We start from the raw sequence: 27,600 nt of genomic DNA, 5'->3' as shown, positions 1-27,600 counted from the left end.
CGCCGCCGGCCGGCGGCCTTCCTTTCATGAATATCGTGCATGCAGAAGCAGAGTTAACAGAACGCATGTACTATGTCCTCGGTAAAGTCCAGCCCGCCACACAACGAGAAAATGGCTGAGTGTGAGAAACGCAAGTGTAACTTTTTTGTTACGAAAAGGAAGCGTTTTTGCAGACTGATGCCAGCAAAAGGAGAGAATTTTTGTGGCGAGCACCTCAACCACGAAAAGGCAGCTGGTGACAGCATTCAAAACAACAAGGTAGGTTGCAACTTAACTGCGACCAGCCCCAACACGCAGTGTTGGATGTAACTGTGTACACGGAGCGTCCCGGGGTTAGTTCCAACTCAGCATCTGGGGATGGGAAGCCCCTTTAGTAACACTAACTGTTAGGCCACAGTTGCACAGGGGGTGTTTCACAAAGAAATAAATGCGTAAATCCCTGCGTAAATCCCGAAGTCCTCCCATAATTTTACGCAGGACTTTGAATCCTGTTTCTGTTCACAAAGCTCTAAATTTATTAATTTTGCGTAAGGCCCACCACATTCCAAAATGGAAAGTTCAAAAACATAATCAACTCCTAATATTCATTAATTTCTTCCACTTTATCTTATCCTGAGTGAGATGGCAGTATTTTTAACAAACTAGAGAATCACTAGTTTGGTAGAGCCTCAGAGGGTCTAACGTTACTCCTACACTATTCACTGAACAATGATTCAAATTAAAAATGAAGAGTTTGTTCGCAAAAACCGATAAGTCCATTTTTGAAGATTTTGAAGTACGGTCTCTGTCATAAAGTACAAAATTATACCTTTAAATGATGTACAATGTAGGTCTATTGGTCACTACATATAGAAAATCTAAAAGGTACATTTTTGAAGTTATGGTCAAAAGAAGCAAGAATTTTCATATTATTCTCTTTATTTTTCTTGACCTTTAATCACAAGTATCTCCATTTGGCAAATATGGACTTATCGGTTTTTGCGAACAAACTCTTCAAATAGTCATACTAAAATAGATCCCTACCTACTGATAGTTTGAACTGTTAAACCAAAATTTTAGCTCATATAGAGCTAGAAATCCTATAGAATCTACATGTAACTGGACTTTGGAAATGAATTATATTTCTACCAGGGACCAATGCTATTTGCTATGCATTTTTACACCACTGCAACACAAACTAACTTTTGTGTAGCAGTTTTCTTACATAGAAGTGTACAGGATATCACTGAAGATATTTTTCATCAGCTGAAATTGCTAATCAAATTTGAGTTTGAAAATTATTCCCTGTCTACCAATCCTTTCTTGCCTGTGTTATCTTCTTAGCTGCTTTTAATACCCATGACTATTAATGCATGCAAATATCATGCATTCGCAACAAATTACACTGAGGAAAACCTGACAAATTAGTTAGACCTATACTTGTTAGAAATTATACCTCTTGTGTACAGGACGAGGCTGTGTCTGTCTAACTGGTTAGACCGATAAATTTGTCTCTTCGATAGCCTAATTGTTAACTGTACGGTCTGTAATATGGTCGACTTTATTAGCGACCGCATACATACAGTTAACAAGAGGCTACCGGACAAGAGGCAGATTTATTGGTCTACCTCTACACATGACTGCCAATGAAATTAACCAAGTTTCCATTTCTACGGTACCAGTTACATCTTAGTTGTATTCTTAATGAATGCACTTTTTTTTTCCTGGAAGCATAAAACAAAACAAAATGAAACGAAACAAACCCACCCAGCATTTTGTGTCAGTTAGAGGAAACGGTTAGCCAATAGACGCATCACCTCTACCTCGCATCAAAGGCTACAGTATTTCACGTTACACAGAAAACATTAGAGGTCTAGTAGTTTCTATGCCTAATCTTGATTGATGCATGATGCAGTTCCCAAACACATTCCAAAATGCATAAATTTAAATTCATAAATATTTACTTCCCAATTCAACTGGGGGGCCCAGCAATTGGACTTTAATATTCGACCAATTGGCAGCCATTAGCCATGATTTAGTATGGTTCTAACTACGACATGCAGTCTAGGGCAATTATGCACTTAGTTTTCTTCAAAATCATAAAGATGTGCACTACGCCCCTAGCTTGATTAATAACACAGTGCACAGACTCTACACTAGGCATAGCCATAGTCATACTAGTATAGAGTTTATATGTAGACATTGTCTAATGTAGTAATGAGCAGACTCTACAATACAAGTACAACAGAGTTCTTCTTCTTCTTCTTCTGGTTAAGTCTGCCTCCTTCAATAGCCTGAAGATTCTTGCAGACTGGTGCTATTTACATTATAATACAATTTATTTACAGATATTTACAAGCACATAGAAAATTTGATGAAAAAAACTAGCCACTGTGATCAACTGTTAGACGGTTTCGAAATGATCCCACAGATGGCGCAGAAACAATGTCTGACGACAGGGAATTCCAGTTCCTTACAGTTCATAATATTCAGTCCCTTCGGCCTTGGATGAATCATCTCTTTTGCTCTTAGTACATAATTTCAAGGACCTACCTATGAATAACAGACTAGCTACACTCACTTCTGTAGTTTAGACCACCCCTAACTATACACAGCCCAGTCGCTGTACATGGTACGTCGCGACAGGGCTGTACGCGCGCGACCACCAATCACTAGGAGAGGCGACGTAATCGTACACGATAGCTTTGACTTTTGATACTTACGATCATTTTTGTCACCTCAAACTCATCGAGTATACTCTTCAATATTTACTCTACATCTGATGCTATATATATTCAAATGTACGTAATGAAACTTACCGAAATTGATCATCATATCCAGCATGTCCACACCGTACACAATCTTTCACGCCAGGCCAAGCTCAGATATCGGGTGGTCACGTGATGTGAATGCCCTTTCAAGCAGCGTACGCACGGTTACTAGTATAAGGTATACAGCTATAAACTGTACTGGGTTATTGTGTCGCAGACGCCAAGGTTTGTTCGACACTTTCAACGCACACGCGCTCGCTCTGGAGCACATCCGGTCACGCATGCGCATAAGTCAAGGCGCCATTTTGAATCCTGCAACGACGAAGCCCGGCGGTCAGGAATTGCGCCAGAAAGTGTCATTTATTTGTTCCACGGACTTATCGCAAGTGGTCTCCATGGACCCAGTGTGGCGAACTATTCTTCTGTAGCATTTAACGTGAGTAAAGTATTCTGTTTAAAGGAGAAAAGTATACATGTTCCTAAGTTTTGTAGTTGTGTTGAGGTTCCTCACTTCGAGGCTGCATGCCGTGCGTGTCAGACGCTGTTTTCGCATAGCGTAACAGTGTCTGGTCGGGCTAGACCACCCCTAGCTAGTTGGAAAAAAAACAACTTATCTTCGTGTGCAACAAGCTAGCAAGAGTCCTCTTCTACCAACGTCCACCGTTCATTGTGCAATGCAGAGAATGCAGAGATCATATCAGTGCAGCTGCAGCGCGAGCAACCGCATCCATCCTAACTTTCACACAGTCCAATATAAACATGTGGGACTGGATTAAAGATGCCTCATGCACAAAACATCTCTTATATCAAAATAATCATCAAACGAGCCGCTATTCATGTACAAAAGAAAAATAATATGAGTTAGTAAATGAGCACTTTGAATAACAAATGATTACAGTAATGCCATATGAATCGTAGCTGCAGGAAATCAAAGCAATTTCCTTTCCAGAAATTACTTAGAAATAATCAGCAGACAACATACAGCTAATTTGCATATTTTTGGCTCGTACATTACTATTGAAATCGAATAAGTCGGTCTTAGCCTAAGATTGACTTTGTGAAACAGACTTAAAAAGTCACACTTAGACTAAGATTGACTAGCGCTAAGTCTGACTTACTAAGTGCGACCTTTGTGAAACAGGCCCCTGGCACAGCTAGTAAGTCTAACAAGTTACACAGCTGTGCAATGCAATGTATGGACGGAGCGCCCGGCCGCGATCCGGGGTTAGAGCACAAGCAGCCACCGAACGATCCACGTCAGTGCCGATCTCGACGGAAGCGACGGCTGTCATTTTCTGTATCGTTTATACTACGGTTAGCTGTACGTGACTGGACTCTGGCTCAGATGCATTCGAGACAGTATATTCGGGGTTCCAGACCATGCACAGTCACTCCTTACGACCTTAGTTAAACTCTAGACACTTAGGCCCGAATTCACGAAGGTCGTTCAAACTTAGTTAGACCATGGCATGGTACAAAATTTGTACCATGTCATTAGCATTTGTGATCAAATCAAAGCTCTAAGCTCTTTATACTTTCATAACAACAATCAATTCTTGGGCAAGTAGAATTGGAACGACAAGTTCGATGAAGAGTCTATTTGATGTCATCTGCTGTCCTAAGTACAGTATACACAGCCCAGTCGCTGTAAAAACGCCATGCTCCGCAAGACATGATCTGTTAATGCTAGCTACTGCACTGGTGTCCAAAATTGCTGAACCTTATTTGCATGCTCGATGGCAGAGCATATCATATACCAGTTGATGTCATGCAATGAACAGTTAGATACCATTTGGGTAGCGAGATTTTTTTGTTTTGTTATCTCTACCAAGGAGATTATTACTCTGTGTGTTTGTGTGCAAAATAACTCAGATTGTGAACAGGATGTGGATGACACTTAAAAGATTGAGAATGACATAAGGAAGAGATGATTAAATTTTGGTAGTTATCCAGGAATTTTTATGAATTTTTGAAGGACTCTTTATATTTTGGCAGGAAGGGTCAATTCAATGAACATGGGAGTTCAAGCTGTGCATATTTGAGGTTTGCACTACGCGCACTGAAGTGCGTGCTCTGCTCAGGCAAGGCGTTGCATAACTATACACAGCCCAGTCGCTGTATAAATAGCGACAGGCACGGCATCTGGTCATGCTAGGTGCCGCACAGCTGGGCACTGGAAGCTTATGACGTTAACAAAAGGCTTCAATATTTCATATCATTCATTTTATTTTATTTCATTGTCCATAAAATGGAAAATCTTCATGAATCAAATGGCATGTGTTACACATAAGAGAGCACACACTCCAAAATGAAACACAACAGATAACAAAACGACACATCTTTCATTAATTCATTATTATTATATAACACAGAAATTTATACACCCAATAACAAAAAATACATTCATGACATAAAATATTGCACAGGACCTGTTTCTTCCAAACCCACATACTGTACATAGACCTATAGAAAATGAAAAACCATATCCAACTATATAATTACCTTTATACCTATATGCTTACAAATGTATTAAATGATATTTATGATTATGTTTAAAAAATGTAAAGACTTGGATATTGGTCATTTTCAATATGCATGTATGAGTGGAAATCACTGATCTCTATGGAAGAACAAGATCAGTGGTAGATATGAGTTGCTTGGCAGAGGTCTGCGCTCTTACAGTTTTAGAGAGCTTCTCTAGTTTCTATGTTTCATGAAGATAGACATTTGCAGGTAGTTTGTTATTGTATTAGTACAATATTATTAGCAGTATTTCTATCTATTTATTAAATTGTCATTGACATTATGAATATATTTGTACTGAATGTAGTAAAAGTTGTGTGACATCCATCCATTCATTCATAATATTTCTTCAATTTTTCAGGATCTGTCGTGCTTGAAGAGAATACCATGTCCCTACGACCCCCATCAGTAAGTTTTTGACTGCCTTTGTAGTAGGGTTGTATTCAGTCAGCAGCCATTAGATGCCACAAATTAAATGTGCATGCAACTGGACATCCGTGTTAATGGAATGTTACCACATACAGTCAAACCTGTTCATTGCAGCCGACCAAGGGAAATGACAAAAATGGCCACCATAGACAGATGGCCACTATAGATGGATCGGTGGCCATTTGAATATCAACTCTTGCGTTGGATAAGAGCATAAGTACTGCATATTAATCTTTGGGGGAAAAAAAGTAAATAAGTTTGCATGAGCAGCTACAATATGGGGTTTTTTTTTTCTTCTGGGGGTACAATTTGCTTCATTTAAATGTTCTTTTTGCCTACATTGTTTTGTTAAAAAAGTCAAGCCTGAAAATCTGGTTCGTACCCGTTTTGCATGAATGGGGTTCATGAGCGAGTTCGAGGGGATAGATTATGTGCAAAGCTGACATAAATAACAAACAATACCCAGCCAAGTATCCTGTTGTCCTTTATATTCAAAGATTCAAAGGGATTTCAATCACTAATTTGAGGACATTTTGGTAAAATTCTAAGATGTTATTAGGAGCTCTCTTTGCCTTTGTAGCATCTATTCACAATGACATTACTGAAGCCTAGATCTAGTCAAGTGAGCGGCAAGACGGCTTTTCATGGCAAAGAGCTGTGTTTGTCAATCATGTCTGTGTGATTGTGACTGAGCTAGGACTCGGGAGAATTCTGGCAATGAACGTAAAACCAATGTATTCATGGCCTATTTAAAAGTACTGTTTGCTGTTGGGAACAGTGATTTAAGAAATGTTTGAGTTTATATCACATTTTATGCATATAATTATGTGTAGGTCAGTTGTATCACAAAACATCCTACCATATAAAAATTTTGCAATAATGCTTAAGGTATAAGGAAATATCACTATTTCTGTGCCTCCACCACAAAGTGTCGCTGGAGGCATTATGTTTTCATGTGGTCCGTCCATCCTTCCGTCTGTCCGTCTGTAATCAATTTTGTGTACAGCATAACTAAAAAAACGTTCGAGGTGTCCTAATGAAACTAGTCATGTATACCAACGTATGAGTTGGTGAAGCCTATCAACTTTTGGGTGCACATGCTTGAGGTCAAAGGTCAAGGTCAAATGCTCAAAATTTCACTATTTCCCCCATATCTATGCAATGCTTGAAGGTATTTTCTTTAAACTGAGTGTATACAGGTACTACCTGATAAAGATTTCAGGCTATGAGGTCAAAGGTCAAGTGAATATGTTAAAATCCCCCTTTTGTTCCATATCTCGGAAAAGGTTCAAGGTATCTTCATGGAACTTGGCACATATGCATGTACTGACTGGCAGTGATTATCTTTACAATTTTGAGATCGTGGGGTCAAAAGTCAAGGGTCAAAGGCCAAGATCAACTCCTCAAAATTTCATTATTTTCCACATAATGTAACTATGCAATGCCTGTATAGATTTTCTTGAAACTTAGTGTGTCCATGTATTACCCAGTAGAGATTTACTGGGAAAAGGTTTTGCCAAAAGGACAAAAGTCAAGAGGTCAAAGTTCAAGTTCAAATGCTTAATTTCAGTTTTTCCTCCATATCTCAGAAGTGGCCAAGGTGTCATCATGAAGCATTATATTTATGCATGCACTGCAAGACAGTGATTCTCTTGGGAATTTCAGGGTCATAGGGTCAAGGGTCAAAGGCCAGGGTAAAATGTTAAGATTTTACTATATTATAATTACACTTTTTCTCCGTATCTTGGAAATTACTCAATGCATAAACTTACATGTATAAAAGGGTCAAAAGTCAAATAAAAATCTTCAAATCCCCAAATACCTGCTCTCATATAGACAATATTATAGCCGTTCATCCAATTTAACCTAGTTTAGTTCAAGGAAAGTGGACAATCAGCGCATTCGTCACAATGAACATATCATTTTTAGATTTTACCAATTATGTGAAACTGTCGTCACACATTGTCAAGATGTAGACCTATTGGGAGAGCCATGCATTATGGTGGAGGCATACCAGTCGCCATAGCGACACTTCTAGTTCTCACTAAGCCACAACTGTAGACGGTTTAGTTTAGAAACAATTTTATTATAACTTTTCTTCACATTTTTTATATCTAACAATACCATTGATTGTACTGATTAACTTTTTATGCCTCCACCGTGAAGTGGTGACGGAGGCATTATGTTTTCGGGTTGTCTGTCCGTCCGTACGTACGTCCGTTCGCATTTGTTTACACGATAACTTGAGTAATGTTGACTGGAATTTTACCAAACTTGGTCCAAGTATAAAGTATGATGGGGCAATTACTTGATTAGATTTTGGGTGAAATCGGCTGAAGGCCAAGGTCAAAGGTCAAGGTCAAATCATGAAATCCAGTCTTACTGGATCAAGCAAATTTCACCAAACTTTGTCCAAGGATGATGTACAATGGGACAATTACTTGATGAGTTTTTGAGTGAAATCGGACAGGGATCAAAGGTCAAAGATCAAGGTCAAATCCTAAAATTTATCTGTTTACGTGATAACTCAAAACTGGATGAAGCAACTTTCACCAAACTTGGTCCAAGGATGAAGTATGATTGGGCAATTAGTTGAGTAGTTTTTTAGTGAAATTGGCAAGAGGTCAAAGGTCAAATGGTCAAGGTCAAATGCTAAAAATGTTGCTATTTCCCCCATATCTATGCAATGCCCAAAGGTATTTTCTTGAAACTTAGTGTAGACATGTACTACTGCGTAAAGATTCTCTAGAGAGAGTTTCATGTCATAAGGTCAAAGGTCAAAAGGTCAAAGGTCAGGTGAAAATGTTACAATTTCACTTTTCTCGCAAATGGTTCAATGTATCTTCATGGAACTTGATACACACGCATACACTGACTGGTAGGGATTATCTAGAGAAGTTAGGGGTCATGGATCAATAGTCAGGGGTCAAAGGTTAAGGTCAACTCCTTAAAATTTCACTATTTATTTCATACTGTAATTACACTTTTTCTTCATACCTTGAAAATTACTCGGTGCCTAAATTACATATACTTTGGGTTGGTCAAAAGTCGAGTAAAAATCCTCAATTCCCCAAATACATTTACCTGCACTCTTAGACAATTATAGCAAATCCCAGTTCAAGGAAAGTGAACATTCAAGACAGAATTTCTGACAAACCTGTCATTTCAATATTTTGCCAGCTATGTGAAATTGTCATCACACATTGTGAAGACATTGTACTATACACTTATTTGGAGAATCATGCATTATGGCAGAGGCATACCAGTCGCCATAGCGACATTTCTAGTTTTACACTGGTTGTTTAGGTCCTTCACTCACATTTTAGAACTATTCTGACGCACTAAAGCTGGGTTTTTGTTTCGTCTACAAATGGTTAATAATGCCTTTAATGGTTGAGCAAAAATATTATTGCTGCTATGCGCAGTTATATATTCACCATGGGATAGAATGAGTAGCTGCTGGCCGTGTTAGGCAGGTGACAGCTTTATAAGGGGTCTATAATACAGCGATTTTGAACAGGGGATTTTTCAGTGGCCACTATAAGCAGGTGGCTGCTAAGGCAGGTTTGACTGTACTTTCTGTATGGATCTCAAAGATTGTATGTCTTCAATGTTTTAAATACTTCTGTCATAGAATACATGTATTTCATATTAACTGGTCAGATACCATTTGAGGAAATTACCGCATCCAAGCCAGGAACTCTCCTTGCTCTCACACCCTCTGGTGGATGTCCAGCATATTTAATTTGTGGCATGAGTGTGATTGATATAGGTTTTAGGACTATGGATTGCACACCTTAAATTTTGGCCATTAGTCTCCTGGGTCCTTCTCATCATGTGAAAGTATGGTAATTTATTACAAAATACTATTTTTCTTTATGGTGAAATTTCTGTATTCAGTCATACATGCCAAGTACCCCATGGGACTGTCCAGTCTTTGCTTGTGGCAGTCTTTCCATTTTATGTGTCTTTTGTAAATTTCATGCAGTTTAGTAAAATATAGATACTGGTGCTGTTAGTTGAGTTGGTATTTACTATTATGACTGCAGTACAGAACTACAGTACTACCCGTTGTATTAAACAAATGCACAGTTGGCTTTATTTGCAGCAGTTTAATGTATAATATTGCACCATTCTGAAAGATTAAAATTTGGCAACATCACACATTCTTTCTGCAGGTTACAGATGAAAAACATGAGTAGAAGACATTGCAAATGGTAGCTTGGAGCAGCAAGCATTGAGTTTAGTTTATTTTACATTGATCAAAAGCCAGCTTTCAGCTGAACAGCTGTTTTATAGCAACACAGTATTTTACAGTTGAATAACAGAGAATATACACAGAAAAATTACAAACATAAATAATCATATACAATTAACAACATCCACTGAACAAGTGACATTGGTTTATTGCCACTTGGTCTAATATCAGGTGGTCTACTTCTTAGTTCGTCTAACACCACTACAGCCCTAAACTCATTTGGTCTACTTTAAGTTTCGTCTAATGCCTGTTTGGTCTAATCATCACTTGGTCCAATGCCCAATTTGGCCAATTATCTTTTCGTCTAATGACTAGATGGTCTAATTGCAATTTTGTCTCCTAGGATTTTTCCCATTTTGTCTAATAAACTGTGGCTACTAGACAAAATGAGCATACCTGGCAGCCCATCTGGAAGTAGACCAACTGGTAATGAGGCTTAGTGGCAATTGAACTAAATGGTAATCAGACGAACTGGTTGTAGATGAAATGGGATTAGACCACGTGGGTTGAGACTAAATGGCTATTAGACAAAGTGGGAGTAGACCAAGTGATAGATCACTGTCACATTAATGACAGTGTGCATAGACAGTCAAGTGTGTGACAAGACAAAAATGTGCAAGCATATTACTATTTGACATTATAACTTTAGTAGTGTGTCCCACAGCAGAGTAGCATGTTTATAATGGGTTACAATGTACAGTTCGACCTTGATTATCCGGCCTCCTTTCATCCGGAAATCTCTATTATCCGGACGCGTTCACGCAGTGAAGGACTTTTTTTTTTCATCCAAAAATTGAGAAAAAAATAATGACTTTAAACTCAATTAAAATTTCTACAAAACTCACACGATTTACCCACAATATTCCCGACAGAACTAACGTAAATTCACACCACATTATCATCGTAAAAGTAAGCAGTCATGATCTATCGGGAGTACAATTTTGCGCAGGCTAGCATAGATTACACCACCGTTGTGGGGTACGCTGCCAAGCTGCCAGTGCACTGGGACGGCAGCTTGGATGGCAGCAATATACATTAACATTGTGTCTCCCATATCCGGCCAATTCGCTTATCTGGATGAGCGCCCGTCCCGACATGGCCGGATAATCGAGGTCGAACTGTACCTTACTTTCCACCTTTGCCACCATGTACTGGAAATGATATTCAGCTCCTGAATCTGCTTAGCAAATACATTAGAAGCAATGTGACATTCACCTATAGAAAATAGGAGACCATGAATGGTTAAGAAAAGAATATGAGTAAATGGTGCATACTTATCTTGTGCAAATATCAAATAAAACTGTGAATTCATTGCTACTTTGCTGTATTTTTTTCATTTATTTATTTTTTTTTATTGTGGGATAAAGCTCTGCTCTCAGAATTGTATGAAACCTCTTTTCCAGTATCGGATATCGGGTAATCTGTCTTGTAATACATGTTGGGAACGGTTGTTGTGTCACTTTAATGTTCTATCAGCCTGCCACTTGAGAGTAGTCAAAGTGCATTCCTTTTGTGTGACATGTCTGGCCAAGAAATAATAATAATAATAATAATTGATATGATTTATATAGCGCCAAATCCACTCTGCAGAGTGCTCTAGGCGCGGAAGGAAGAGAAAGTGAAGGAGATAAAAGACATAAAAATATCAAGTACATATAATGAAATATAATATAAAATTACAATGTTAAATGTGATAGAATTAGTTGAACTGCAGTCACAGAGAGTTGATATCTGTCTTTAATGATGTAAGCACTGGATGTTTACATTTGAATGAATTTTGCAAGCTTATGAATCATTTAATGATTTTACTGTTTATTCCATGAAGCACTGTTGCCACAAAACATTTGGACAAGCACCTCAAAGTCTGCAATTCAAGACCTAAAGAGCAACCTGTAAGTTTGATAGTGTGATAAATTCAAGGAATAATTTATGTGTTTCAGTCACAAATGTTTTGTTTCTCTGCATCATGGATGCCAGAGCTTGTTCATCAGGTCGTTTTATCTCTTTGTTCGTTCATTTGTCAATCTTTCATTAATCTGCTTGTCTCTCCACATCAAGATTGTCTAATGAATGCAAACAAAAAAGGAACAATGACCAGAAATATAAGTAGTATGACTTAAAATGAGCCAAAAAAAAGAAAAGAAAAAAAAAAGATGGGATTACATCAGGCTTCAACTGGAGACTTACGGATTGCTAGACTTTAGAGGTCTAGCGAATTTAAAGGCTTCAAGGACGAACAACATGCTAGGACTTTCCATAGTTCAATCAGTAAGAGCACTGGTCCAACAATCTTCAAGTCCCAATGGAATCCAATTTTCTCTCCTCATTTTCATTCAAATTTCATATCTTGTCAGTTTCCCTAATTGTGTGCAAGTTCCTATCCTCATATACACAAAAGCTGCATCACTTTGGTAATCCCTTACATTATATTCCCAATATGATTTTTACCCTGTAGGTTTATGTCAGGTTCATTTTGCTTCTGAACACACAAGGGCTGGGACCAAATAGACGGCCAGTTTTCGTGTTTTGATCTTCTGTTTTAAAATACATGGTGACATTTTCTACGCACTTAGCAGATCTGTATTTACTCAAGTTTGCTGTGTTCTTCTCAGGTAAAGTCTAGATAGGAGTGCATGAAGGGTGAACTTTAGATACTCAGATGAGCACTGGACCCACTGGGTATGATGTTTTGTTTTTCTACCATTCATGAAAGCATGCATACTGACTGTGATACAGTCACTTGACTCAAGTATTAAACTGTCTACCATGTGTAAGCATGAGTAGGTACCTAAGTTTGATCAGGATTCTCTTCTTCCTCCTCAGGACTACTTTGTGAAAGGTATCAATGCTGGAACTGCTGATGACATGCAGGATGATATTGAAGCAGTAAGACATCAAAGCAGTAAATTTCAGTTGTCATTGTTGTATAGCATTATCCAGCATATGTGTACTGACCATTTCCTCAAAGTTCTGCAAGTCCAGGAAATAATTGGAATTAATTTTCAGGAAGAAGAAAACAGTAACCTAAATATATTTGTATCAAGTCTAGTCTCCATCATTGGAAGAAATAACTGTGCATTGTAATTGATACAAGTGAAGTTGTCCCAGTCTGACCAGGCAGTTTTAATTTCTCTGGGAATTATAGCAGTATGATGAGTTACAGTGTGTGCAATAGACTGCAGTAACCTAATATGCACTAGACTTATCACAAGGACTATATTAGACTTCAAACCCTAGTCATGTATTGACAGAAAGAGAAAGACGAGTGAAAATTTGTGTAGTTATGACTACTACCATATTAAGAGAAGCTTTTTTTTTTAATTTGTCAATATCATATGAAATCAAAGATAAAAAGTATGTACCATTTGTCATTCAAGTGTGCAAACATGCTGTAATGTATCATGTATGTTTCAGTGCATATGTATGATGTCTTCTTTCTGCCTTACTTTACATCAAGAGTTCTCAAACTGAAAAGTGTATTGTTTCTAAAGACCATTATGTTGTATTATTAAAAAAAAAAAGAAAGAAAAGAGGTCACATATGAACAAAGTACATTCATATTGCATTGTACTTTTAATGCTGCCAGCTTCATCTTGCATCTTTCTCTGTGGGAGAGCTGAGGGACATCATAGCTAAAGTCGAACAAGTCTTTGCAGGTAAATTTTCTTAGATTAATGCAATATTTGAATTAGCACTCTAATATGACCCATAGATCCTGAATTTATGATGATGAGCATCATGTTTATACAGTGGTATGTTCAATTCACAGTAATCATTATGTTGCGGTATGCCTACGCATTGAGTTTATAAATTCAGGGCTGCACACTAGCCCATTCTTTCTACTGGTTCGACCTGTCTGTCGGACCAGTTTTTCCATTTTGTTACTGGTCCATTTCTGAAAAAGTTACTGGTCTAACAGTGATTTTTACTGGTCCTGGACCATCGGAGCAGTGCCAGTGTGCAGCATTGGTTTATTGTGTGGCTCCGCCCAATGAATGGAAGGTGCTTGTAACTCCTTGATTCAGGGCAAGGATGGCTAGTTTCTGTATTATCACAACTGATATCATTGTCTCCCTTTATCACTGTGGATGAAAGTATTTTGAAAGCACCTAGACACAACAAGTAATGATGTACAAGATGAAGACAGTTGTTGCCCTCCCCCCCCCCCAAAAAAAGGTATATATATATATATATATATATATATGATATATATATATATATATATAAATAATAAAAATAATTATACCAAATTAACAGGCTCCATTTTTTTTCCCGATGAAATGCCATTTTGCCCAATATTAGCACATGCCTTAAATGTTTTTCACTGCTCAGTAAAAGCTTGATATACTTAAAGTTAGTATGAGTGACAAAGCTGTATGCAAAATGCCTGTGATACTTTCTTTTCATGTAACGCAAGAGGAATTGTAGTACATGTATTTACACTCTTGCTATATCTGTATGGAGAGAGAGAAAAAAAAAAGATTTAAAAGATGAGTCTAACCAGTGCATAGATTGATCGTTAAGGGCTACACATGCAATCATGTGTAGACTTTGCTTTATAAAGGACAATACTTTTAGGTTGCATATTTGGCTATCCTAACCTTGTGTTCTTCCAAAACTAAACTAGATTGCCTGAATTCACAATGTAGTTTAAATCTTGCCCCATTTATGTACATATGCCAATTTGAAATTAGCCTTTCTTTCTTTTGAACTGCAGTGAAATGAGTAAGATCAGCTTATTTTACAGTTTTCTTTGTTTTAGAATATGTGACTTGCAAGAGAGCAATGTGGTTACAGGTCACACATACACTTGTACGTATATAGAAGATGACGGTTAGGAAGAAAGACACCAGCTGATTTATATAATTGCATAGTTTTTTACTAGATAAACAGAAATCTCATTGTACACTTGTACATGTATTTACCACCAGATCACGTTCCTCCCATTGAGATGAAAGTTCTTCACCATGACATCATGAGAGCAGAGTTAAACAAGGAAGAGAATGGTATCTCAGCTCGCAAGCATCTTGTCCAGTTAGATTCTCTCCTGGGTCACATGCAGAGAGTTGGACTCCTTGACCCAGACTTATGCTTCATCGAATTTGGAGCTGGGAGAGGTATTTCATGACATTTATTGTATATATGATTTGGGCCCCTTACAGGACTACGAAATCATAAGAGATATCACAGTACAGGTGCAGCTACATTTGTAACAGAAAATTGCGGATGTTAGAAGTCCTACAATGTAAGGGACAGGAGATTGCCTGCATCTGGGAGTTCTTGTAAGCAATGTTCAAAGGCTGTCTTAGAAGCTATGATCAGGAAGGGGGTACAGGTTGACCACTTGAAGTTTATCATAGGCAAGAAACATTGGGCGGTTCTTACGCTTGCAGGTCGGCTTCTCTGTATGATACATGAGCATCTCTTTCATATGTCTTGACATGTAAATTTTAGCTCAGTGCCTTTGAGTACACTTAATTCCAAAGCTTTTGATGTGTGTAGATGTTTAATGGAGTTGCAATATGACTTAATCCTTGCAATTTTATTAAATTGTGCATGATCAGAACAGACAAAACTGTTGATGAGGAGAGTATTGTCATACGGGAGCAGATGATGGGTGTAGGCAAGGTGTTGCACTCGAGACGTCTATCATTCTAACATTGTAGATATGAGGAACATAACAAACATATATGCACTAAAATACAACACAGAATTCAAGTCTATGGAGATCAAAAAGTACAAAGATATCAAATAATTCCAATTTACAGGTTGATGACAAGTCAAACTGCAAATCACTTGTTGATACAGGTACAAAAGTTATCACATGCAAAAGGTTAAAAATATCCGGAAAAAAAAAAATGTTGACTCGGGAGGGAATAAATAACCCGGCCACAGCTAATAATAATAATAATGATAATCACATGTCTTACATAACACATACTCGTAGAAATAGTGCCTGTGCATTTTGTAATTTCTAGAATATTGCAAAAGTAGGGGAAATAGAAAGAGATGAAGGAAAAGAAAGAAAGAAAAAAAAGAGTGTAGGTCTGAATCAGAGCTATGAAGTTAATTACCTGTAAACAAATGAGTTTTCAAAGATGTTTGAATTGTTCAACAGAGCCAAGTAGCCTGACAATTTGCAGCAGATTATTCCACAAGTCAGACACAGCTGACTGAAATGAAACACAGCCATCTCAACATTCAAATATTGTGTCTTTGCATGAGATGTCATTAATTTCACTTCTGATAATCTGACAAGAATACTGCTAATGAGGTATTGTCTTACCAGTCCTCTATTAAAGGATACTGAATTAGGTGTGAAGAAATTAATATTTTATGTTTGATTCTTTTTTGTTGTTCACAAAACAACAAAACAATGAGTAATTACAGCATTCAGTTTTATGAATAAAATTTTGTTTTAGGTCTTTTCATTTCTTTTTTGATCAATTTCAGAGAATGTTAAACTGTACTAAATCATACGATGGTACAATATGACCAATATATATACAAATATACTTGTATTTGGTTTTGCTTTTTCTGTAGCTCACCTGAGCCAAAGGCTCAAGTGAGCTATTGCGATGTCATTGTCAAGCATTGCATTGTGCTTAAGCTTTTAAATTTTCAGCTTCTTCGAGAGACTTAAGAATGGATTTTCTCCAGACTTATCAGATGGTTCAAGTGGAGTGGGCAGAGCCCAGAAATTAAGGAATCTTAAAACGCTTCCTCTCTAAAACCACAAGTAATAGAGCTAGTTAGTGCTTTGAATAAGTACATTGATAATGGCATATCTGGGGAGTAACCCCCTTGGGGTGGGGGGAGGGGAGGTAATTGAAACCCAAATTTGTACCTTTTGGTCTTCTTGAAAAAGCATTGTATATTTTTACCAAACATGGCATGTGTTATCACTAGAGTGATAGAATAGTATGTATTTGTACAAATGGGCAATATTTCCCCATTTGGGGGCCCTACAGGGGCGCAATGCCCAGTGGGGGAACAAACCCACCAGATTATTAAGGTGGTGGTTGTTGTTGTTGTTGTTGTTGTTTGTTACAAATCTTCTGTCATCCTCAAGCTAAGTTCATGCTATGAGTAAATAGGTTGTTGACTGTGATTCCAAGCTTGTTCATGACAGATCAGTTACTGTGTACGCCAAATATTTTGCAAGGTTTTTAGCTCACCTGAGCCAAAGGCTCAAATGAGCTATTGCGATCGCCCTTCGTCCGGCGTCTGTCGTCCGTCGTGCGTAAACTTTTTACATTTTCATCTTCTTCTTGAGAACCCCAAGACCGATTTTCATCAAACTTGTCAGGTAGCATCCCTAGGGGGTTAGGAACTCAATTTGTTAAAATGGGCACCATGCCCCACCCGGGGTCCCCCAGAGGGGCCCAAACCCCCCAAAATTAAGGAATCTGTAAAAATCTTCTTCTCTAGAACCAGAAGTGATAGAGCTAAGTTAATACTATGAGTTAGTACATTGATGAATGTAGTTAATCAAGTTTGTTCATGGCAGAATCAGGGGTGCCCCCCTTGGGACCCAGGGGAGGGGGGTGGGGAGGGGTCCTAATGGGGCCTAAATTGTACATTTTCATCTTCTTCTTGAGAACCCCATGACCCATTTCACCAAACTTGGCAGGTAGCATCCCTAGGGGTTAGGATCTCAATTTGTTAAAATGGACACCATGCCCCACCAGGGGTCCCCCAGAGGGGCCCAAACCCCATCCCCCCCCCCCCAAAAAAAAAAAAAAATTAAGGAATCTGTAAAAATCTTCTTCTCTAGAACCAGAAGTGATAGAGCTAAGTTAATACTATGAGTTAGTACATTGATGAATGTAGTTAATCAAGTTTGTTCATGGCAGAATCAGGGGTGCCCCCCTTGGGACCCAGGGGAGGGGGATGGGGAGGGGTCCTAATGGGGCCTAAATTGTACATTTTCATCTTCTTCTTGAGAACCCCATGACCCATTTCACCAAATCTCAATTTGTTAAAATGGGCACCATGCCCCACCAGGGGGCCCCTAGGGGGCCCATACCCCCCCCCCCCAAAATGAAGGAATCTTTAAAAATCTTCTCTAGAATCAGAAGTTATAGAGCTAAGATAATACTATGAGTGAGTACACTGTAGTTTCAAGTTTGTTCATAGCAGATCCAGGGGTGCCCCTCTTGGGGGCGGGTGGGGGGGGGGGGTTTGGGAAGGTCCAAATGGGGGCCTGAATTATGCATTTTCATCTTCTTCCTGAAAACCTCATGATGGATTTTTCGTTTTGGCAGGTAGCATCCCTAGCAGCGTCAGAATCTCAATTTATCAAAATGGGCACCATGCCCCACCCTGAGGGCCCCAGGGGACCCCATCCCCCCAAATTAAGGAATCTTCAAAAATTTGGGCCCTTATTGTACATTTTCATCTTCTACTTGAGAATGCCTGGTCAAATTTTAGTAGAGCTGTGAATAATTTAGATTAGTGACTGCGTGAAAGGTGAACTTGCGATACTCAGGTGAGCGCTAGACCCGCGGGTCTCGTGTTATAATCACAAATTTGTAAATCGAAAACTATTCTCGAATGTAAAAACACACGAAAATGTGGACTCTGATTCGGACATAAAAGCGATATGCATGCATTTCTCCATTCAGTACTGTACTCCACAATCATGAATTTAACCACTCATGACATTGTTGGGAAGTCCAGATTCGCAAAAATTTGGACTCGCTAAATATATGGCATATGCATGTATACAGTAATGGGGGGATAAGGGTCCAATTTTTCACATCTTCATCTTCTTCTTGAAAATGTATTGTCAGATTTTCACCAAACTTGGCAGTTATTATGACGAGGGTGCACTGTTAGAACACCGTTGTGTATTAATGGACACCATTCCCCTCTTGTAAATTAGAGCTTCTACCCAAAGTCAATGAGACTATATACAAACTTCTAACATTTCTATTATTTGCAAATCATGTAAAAGATAATTATAGTGAACATCAAAACTTTAGAATTAGGTAGATCTGAAAGAGCTGTGAAGGGCCATTTTGTTGATGTGTGCATTAATTATCTTTACATCATTTTTACCAAACGCAAGTAGCAGTTTCTGAAGATGCTTAGAAATTACTGTGCTTCACATTGCATTTGCCATGATATAATTTGGTGATGGATATTCTTGATTTTTAATGAACCAAATCCACTTACTGCACAAACCATACTTTGCAATTTTGACAGGTAGATTGTCACAGTGGGTACAACAGGCGTTGGAAGAGAATGCAAGTTCAGCCAAGTTTTTGCTGGTGGAAAGAGCTGCTGTCAGACACAAGGTTAGTTAGCAATCAGAAGACGTCTGTCTGAAGGACACAAACAGCTGTAAATTTGTTTTGCTGTAAGGAGAAGTATTTGAAATGTTCCCATCAATTTAAACACACTTGAACCAAAGTTAACAGCACTAGTTTGAAGTTGTGCTACAGGTCTTCCCTGTTGTAATTCCATACCTGCTTTCATTTACATAATCACATTTTCCTTGTCATATCTGTGGTGGTTGTTTTTTTTTTTTCATTGTTTCACAAAGTTAAAGTTAAAATTGAATTAGAATTGAAATCTGTTTTGTTAGTTTGTTGGCAAATTGCATAAGTTGACACAAATGAAAAGTGTATAACTTTTAGCTCACCCGAACTTTTGGCTGAAGGGAGCTAAAAGGTATTGCAATCATTTATCATCTGACGACGATGATGATGATGATGATGATGATAAAAATAATGATTATAATAATGATAATAATAATAATAATAATAATAATAATAATCATAATCATAATAATGATAATAATAATAATGATGATAATAATAATAATAATAATAATAATAATAATAATAATAATAATAATAATAATAACAATAATAGTTATAATATTAATAATAACAATAACAACTAGAAAAGCACTCTGAGAGCGCAGACCTCTGCCAAGAATGCAGCTCATTTCCACCACTGATCTTGTTCTTCCATAGAGATATCAGTGATTTCCACCCATACGTACTAATATAGCATTGTGTGTGTTGAAAGTCGCCAGATTTCCCAATTTAGAAGCCTTTCTTACGTCATAAACCCTCAGCTGCACGGCGCGCCTCGCCCTAGCGGAAGCTAGAGCACGCACTTTAGTGCGCGCATGCAAACCTCAAATACGCGCAGCCTGATCTCCAAAGTTCATTGACCCTACCTGCCAAAATATCAAAAATCCTTCTTAAATTCCCCCCAAATTCTTGGATCACTACCAAAAGTTAATTGTTTGTTACTTGTGTCATTCTCAACCTTTCCTGCATGTTTCATTCCAATCCATTAACTACTTTTTGAGTTATTTTGCACAGGGACGAATAAACAAACAAACGAACAAACGGTAACGAAAACATAACCTCCTCCCTTGGCGGAGGTAATAATAATAATTATATAATAATGTCCTATTTATTCAGGTTAGCCTCTTCAATGTTGACACTGCTCTACCAGAGGGCCCTGCCATTATTACCCCAGCATTGCCAAGTACCCATTTATACACCTGAGTCGGGAGGGTGAAAACATCTTGTCCAAGGACATAAGCACTGGGCAGGAATCGAACTGGGGTCCTCAGATTGGGAGTCAGGAGTCGTATCCACTACATCATAGCACTAATGTCATGTATTATTACATTTTTAGCTTCTTCTTGAAAACCACATTATGGATTTTCACCAAACTTTGCAGGCAGCATCCCGAGGGTTATGGGGTCTTACTATAATTTGTTCAAATGGGCACAATGCTCTTTAGGCCCAGGGAAGGGGGAGGAACCAAAGTGGGGTCCAATTTTTACATTTTCAGCTTCTTGAAAGTCCATAACAGACTTTCATGAAACTTGGCAGGTAGCGTAGGATTTTTATTTTTTTTTATGCCTCCGCAACGAAGTGGCCGGAGGCATTATGTTTTCGGGTCGTCCGTCCGTCCGTCCGTACGTCCGTCCGTACGTCCGTCTGTCCCGTTTTGTTTTTGTCGATATCTCAAGAGCCGTGTGATGGTTTTACATCAAACTTGGTATGAGGGTATATCCTTGGGGGATAATACTTTGTGTGGATTTTAGGGTCACAGGGTCAAAGGTCAAAGGTCACAGGTTATTTTGTGAAAAAAAAAATTTGAAATTTCATGTTTTTCTCCATATCTCGCAAATGGTTCAAGGTGTCTTCATGGAACTTAGTATATATGCTTGTACCGATGGGCAGTGATTATCTAGGGAAGTTGGGGTCATGGGTCAAAGGTCAGGGGGTCAAAGGTCAAGGTCAACTCCTCAAAATATCACTACTTTCCTTAAAATGCAATATGCCTGAAGGTTTTTTTTTTTTTAAAGGTATTAGCCCACATTTGTAAACCTGCAGCAATTGGTCTCATAGTTAGCATGGAGTTTGGGTATGATTGCAGTAACACCTGTGCAAAATTTCGTTCCAATTAGTCCATTACTTTCATAAAAATAAATGAAAATGCACCGTAATCCGTATGCATGCGTATAACGCTCGCTAGCTCCGGTCCACGTACGTGTTACATGTACAATGTACGTAGCTATAGGCCGCACTCGTAATTCGATTTTGGGTCGGGTTGACCCGGTTTGAAAATTGATTTTAAAACGATGATTTTTCTCTCTTTTATCGAATGGTATAGACAAAGAGCGACAGGTGAGGTATCTTACTGTTATAACTTGTACTTGAAGTCATATTGGACCTGTTTTATGCATTTTAATATTTTGCCAATTGTGTGAAACTGTCATCACACATTGTCAAGACATTGTACTATAGACCTATTAGGAGAACCATGCATTATGGTGGAGGCATATCAGTAGCCGTAGCGATATATCTACATGTAGTTAATCCATGCAATTGGCACCATGCATCCAAATTAGAGAATCTTTCGAAAATCTCCCTTTGCGTAAAGCCAGAAATGCTTTAAATATATACATAAGTGAATTTCTGCTTATTGTGGATCCTGGGCTGGCCTCCTTTGGATGGGATCAAACTGGGGGCCAGTTCTTTCCACTCTCCTCATTTCTTCTCTCTCCAGTCTCTACCAGGACTATTTGCATGGTGAAACAGCAAACCTCTCCTCGTTTTGTTCTCACCACGATGCTATCAAAGATCGTATAATCAGCTAAGTTCCTACAGAATGTAAGATATTCAATTAATAATGGAGAACAAGGTGAGTCAATCCCCCATATGTCATAGTATTACATGTATTTGATTTTCCTTAATCCAATGCAGAGAGATGTTTTCTACCAGCGTGGAGCTGAAGGACCCACCTACCAGCGCATTAATATGGACATTGAGAATTTGTGCCTTGAGAAAGTTCCAGCCATTTGCAGTGATCCATCTACCCCAATAGTAGCCTATACCAAGCATCTATGTGGAGCAGCAACTGGTAATGATGTTCATGTATCAGTGTGTAGTGATGTTCACATCCTATTTGTGACAGATGTCATGTCCATCCATTGGTCAATTTCTACTTGATGGTTTCTTGTTGCAATGGGCATCTGAAAATGATGTACAACAATATTGGGAATCCTGTTTTATGTTTGCATGACCATTAAAGAATCAAACAGAAATGACTGAATGATAAAGTCAAAACATTACTGAGTGAAGCTCAAAAGGCAAATTATCAGATTACATGCAATTATCCAATTTGCTCTCTGACTAGCCATAACACAATTCTAATTACTATAAAACCTGAAATGTTCGCGTGCATTTTGATTTCTTGAATTTCACGAGAGCCAAGATTGGCAAAATTAAAATGCAGGCAAAAGTTCTGGTCTACGCTATATGCATTGAATGCCAGTGCCAATTCATGAAAATTCTATACTGTGAAAAAGGTTGTCAGCTCCTATTCGCAAAAATTTAATGCTGCAAAAATATTTTGCTTACAGTAGTGTTATAATATAATTATAATAATGAAGATATAAAGTCAAAGTCAATTTTTGAGTGAAGACTTATGGCAGCTGTTGCAGTCACATTGTGACATGCATCTATCATGCATTGTGCAAAGTCTGTCGTCTTGCCATTCATAAACATTCTACGGCTTCCTATTCTTCTTTAAAACCCAGTATCAGACTGAACCAGGGTTGATTTGACTCATTCATTGGAGCAGGGGATATGGAGTTGTTCAAATTGTACATGTGGTCGTGCCTCACAGGAACCCAGGGGTGTGAATTTGAACCATCTGCTCTAGATGTAGAAGGAGCACAATGGATTTCAATTACACTTAGGCACTGTATGAGGCACAGAATATGAGATATACAGTGTTCATGACAGTGGCAGCTGTGGCTACAGTGGGCACCATCCATGGGTAGCTAAGATGGGGACCAATGGTTAAAGTTAGCATTTAAATCTTCTGCATTTTAAATGCCTAATCCAATTTTTACCCAACTTTCATAAATTTTGACCCAACTTTCATAAATTTTGTGTGTTATGGTTGTACATGCAGATCTGGCTTTGAGGTGCATCATGGAAACTCTCACTTTGAGTAATGGAGGTGCTCTAGCAAGGAGTAATGGTGAAGCAAGGGCTCCCTCAGCTGGGAATGCAGAGCCAGCTGTTGCTGGAGACCCTGCCTATGAAACTACCAGGGGATGCAAGACAGATGATGTGATCACAGCACATCCGCTCTCTGCCCATCGCATCAAGGGTGTCGTCATGGCAATGTGCTGCCACCATCGTTGTTCTTGGAAGTCGTATGTCGGAAGGGAATTTCTGACTAGAGTTGGAATATCATCAAGGGATTTCATGGCCATAGTGCGTATGAGTAGCTGGGCAACTTGTGGCTCAAGAGACGCCAAGGACGAAGCTGGTGTAGGTTCTGGCCAAACAGAAAACAACTTGACAAAGTCTGGAGGTGATAAACTTTCTGGTGTGAGTGAAGCTCATGAAACCAAAGTGAGTCAGTCATATATGGAAGGAGAGAGACAATCTACCTTAATGGAAGGCAAAGGAACTGAACCAGGAAATTTAATAAAGAGAGAAGGTAGAGATGAGATGGTTCAAAATAACCTTGAGACTGATGGTGGTAGGAGTAGTCATGGTGATGAACTCTTTCTGCAAGGCAGGGATCAAGGCAAGTCATCTGAGGAAGAAGCCAGTGAACATCCTGTGGAGCAACAGTCCATTGTAAGGTACATGAATTCTCATGAAGTGATCATGGTGTAAAAAGATGTTGGATGTCACCCATTGATTGTTTCATTCCACTAAAAGGGAATGAAGACAGTGTGTTGTACATGATAGTTTCCATATTTGAGATGGGAGCAAAATCACTTGCTATTTACAGATTCACTGACTGACTGCCTACACTGAAGTATCTTTTGTTCTGTACCAAGTGATTCGTCAATTCTATTTACAGATCAAAATCCTAAAAACATCATCACATGATATGAGAACTAAATGAAGTTTTTAAGCTATTTTGTCCAGAGCTTTTCACTTACAGGATTTGTTGACTGATTCTCATTTTGTTTGGTCAAAATTTAGTGGAAGGCTCCTTCCTGCAAGAATATCTACCTTACTTTGTGTTTGTATCATTCTCTCAATATTTTTTCAGTATTTCATTTTTTTTTTTGGAAAGAAAAATGTGTATGACTGACTTGAAAACAAACAAAATAATCATTTAGTATATCTGTTTGGTGCAGAGTAGTTGTCAGGCATGTACCTAGTATGTGTTGGTGTCTCTTGTCTGACAAAAATCTGTTCCATAAGGCTGGGGCTGGCTACAAACTCAAAACAGGCCACTCCATAGGCATTCCAGCCAAAGTATTTGGCACACCATACTTGTCGTGTAGATACACCTTAATTTCTCTCTGGTTTATATCTATTTTGTGTCCATTCAAAGAGAAGTGATATTGTGCATATGTTATTCTGTGTCTGATATTGCTAAATGTTTATTGTACGTCTCCCTTGTCTTTTTCCATCCAGTACCCTTGGTCTCTCAGTCCCTGATCGCGAGATGATTGGATTTAAGTGCAAGCGAGTCTTGGACATGGGTCGACTACTCTACCTCAGGAACCATAGACTTAACACTGAACTGGTGTACTATGTAGAAAGAAGTATAACTCCAGAGAATGCCCTACTTGTAGCAACATGGGCTTCGGACAAATGAATCTAGTCTCATCAAAGTATTTTGTGATGGAGTTTTAATACAACATTGCTGAAGTAAACCTTGCATAAGTTGATTAATTGCCTAGTCAAAGATCTTTCAAGTCCTCTTCTTTTTATACTCTGTTGATTTTAATCCCTCATAAGTCAGTAATTTTCTCTAAGTTGAAGCTATTTCTTCAGTCTGAATAGATTTGACTTGGGCAAGGTTGACTCTCTATTGTACTATAAAGTGACAAGAAAGTAAACTGACCTGGTGAGATCATAGGGTCACACCAGGGTTGATATTGATGTCATGATAAGTTCTTGTAGAATGTGACTGATTCCATTCATTTAGTGTGATTAAGGTTTTTAAATTTTCCAAATGCCTTTATTTTCAGACATTCTACTATGACTCGTGAAGTGATACGCATATTTGTGTGTGTAAGAAGAAAAAACTACTCAATACAGTCAATAAAACTTTTTTTTTTCCAATTATATTCTGAAGGAAATTTTCCTTGTAAATCCTAAAGTGGTCAAATTGCACATGTCAGCATGATTGATTGTTGCCATCTGCTTTGAAATCCGTGCAGTTTGTTTCCCAGATTGGCTATGAAATGATGACTGACATATTTATGTAAATTATGCATCATGTCATAATGGGCACAAGGGAAACTCAGCAAACACAAGCATATATGTCAAGCAACTTAATGTAAAAGCATGAACAATTTGAGAGAAAGAAAAAAAGAATCACTGAGAATCTGAACAATGTTGGGCAAGGACCAAGGAATAGATAGCTTGTTCAAATCTAGTCATAACCAGAGGGCTTTGGTGAGAATGGCAAGTTTTGGACCACTCTGTTTTGCAAATGAAATATCTTGCCTTTAGGATCAGGGGGTTGTATGAAGTATGTTGTTCGTTACATATCATAAATTGGACTGTGAAAACAGATCTATAAGAAAAAAAAAAGATGTGATTTTCATTTTCACCCAGTAATTTCTTTTTCTAAAAAAAATCAAATATACACGTATATATATGTTCTTTGCGTAACTTTGATCAAATTTGCTCTTCAGTTTATTTATTTAACTCTTTTTAGTTGGTTGTTTTTTGGTCCTCAACCTAACTCAAGAGAAAAGTGTTGGTTAACTTTAAAGGTATTGTTTACCATTGGGAGAAGTGATGTAAAAATGTTCAGGTTATCACATTTGATGCATGTGTGTTGTATCACAAAACATCCTACCTTATAAAATTGCATAGTAAAGCCTAAAGTATAAGGAGATATCACTATTTTTCTCAATAAACCATAACTGTAGATGGTTATTAAAGAAGCAATTATGATAACTTGTTCACATTTTGTGTTTTTAACAATACTTGATTGTACTGATTAATTTTTTTTTTTTTTTTTTTTTTTTTTTTTTTTACATTGGTTGTTTCTATCCCAGACTCACATAGGCTAGAGGTGAGTTTTTGTTTCATCTGCAAATGGTAAACAATGCCTTTAAGAGAGAGGGGAAAAAAAAAGAAGAGTAGTAAACTGTGATGTTAGGACCATGGAGGTGATGAGCACTGAGGATATGATTATAACAACTAGGATGACTTTTGGCATGAGTTGTTGTCATCATACAGAGGACTTCCTTCAGGTATTTTAGAGTAGAGGTCAGTGATGAAGATCACCTGAGGAGTGTGAGTAGAATGCTTTCATGTATTGCTCACCTGTGACTCACCCACATCAGTTTGTTGAGTGCCACATTAAAGAGAGTGGAAGGAGCACACCAGGGTTAGACCAATAATGTCATGCTTCAAAGCATCGCTAGATCTGATGAGTTTGTAGATACCTTTTTAAGTATTTAACACATTCTTCCATTCCAAATCATTGTGGTAGTCTTAGGGTGATGACATACACTGTAGATACAGATGATGACCAGCAGAGTAGACAAAGCTGCGATTTTGCAATCCAACATACAGGCATAATCTGTACTTTGTGCAAAGACTGTGCTCCTTTCACTATATGTACTGTATAAGGGAACTGAGATACACCATTAATAATCAAATTGATGAAACTAAAAAAAAAGTACAGGGTGTATTATAAATCTTTGCCTACCTCAATGAATATAGAACCATAAAAGAAATTTACCTAGAAAGATGCATGACTATAAGGATCAGAATAGAATGCATTTATTCCCAATTCCTTTTGCTCATAAAAGAGGAAAAATCAGTCTTACTGCCTGAAGTGCAATAGCACCCCATACATTCATATGATAAAATCATACAGATGGAATGTTTCATTAAACGGAACATGAAATCAGAAAGCTCCGTAGAATATTGAAATTTCTCATTACATGTACTATGTTTTAGCCATATTCTTATGCCTCCACTACGAAGTGTTGTCGAAGGCAGTATATTTTTGAGTTGTTCGTCCCCCGGGTTCTTCCGTCCGTCTGTCCTTCCATCTGTAACTGATTTTGTGGACAGTGTAAGAACTGGTAAGAACTGAGGTATCCGAATGAAACATATATCTGTATGAGTGGACAAAGTTGTACCTAGC

At 38.1% G+C, this 27,600-nt stretch overlaps 1 protein-coding gene across 1 annotated transcript; it reads left to right on the top strand.

Annotated features, from left to right (window-relative positions):
• Window positions 1-54: 54 nt before the first annotated feature.
• On the top strand, window positions 55-25,553 carry LOC140236766 (tRNA:m(4)X modification enzyme TRM13 homolog). Its single transcript, XM_072316696.1, has 10 exons — window positions 55-258; window positions 5,635-5,681; window positions 11,786-11,852; window positions 12,784-12,846; window positions 13,547-13,616; window positions 14,892-15,077; window positions 19,171-19,262; window positions 22,206-22,362; window positions 23,422-24,106; window positions 24,897-25,553. The coding sequence occupies exons 1-10, from the start codon at window positions 73-75 to the stop codon at window positions 25,078-25,080; spliced, it is 1,737 nt and encodes a 578-aa protein (XP_072172797.1). The 5' UTR covers window positions 55-72; the 3' UTR covers window positions 25,081-25,553.
• The last annotated feature ends 2,047 nt before the right edge of the window (window positions 25,554-27,600 follow it).

The sequence above is a fragment of the Diadema setosum genome, chromosome 13 (genome assembly GCF_964275005.1).
Source record: "Diadema setosum chromosome 13, eeDiaSeto1, whole genome shotgun sequence".
NCBI classification, from domain to species: Eukaryota; Metazoa; Echinodermata; class Echinoidea; order Diadematoida; family Diadematidae; genus Diadema; species Diadema setosum.
This window is presented reverse-complemented; position numbering and strand designations above follow the sequence as displayed.

Excerpts from the sequence above, each read along its gene's own strand:
- LOC140236766 (XM_072316696.1), top strand. The coding sequence starts at position 73 with ATGTCCTCGGTAAAGTCCAGCCCGCCACACAACGAGAAAATGGCTGAG. Across the intron at positions 19,263-22,205 it reads GAGCTGCTGTCAGACACAAG|AGAGATGTTTTCTACCAGCG; the intron begins GTTAGTTAGCAA and ends AATCCAATGCAG. Across the intron at positions 24,107-24,896 it reads GAGCAACAGTCCATTGTAAG|TACCCTTGGTCTCTCAGTCC; the intron begins GTACATGAATTC and ends TTTTCCATCCAG.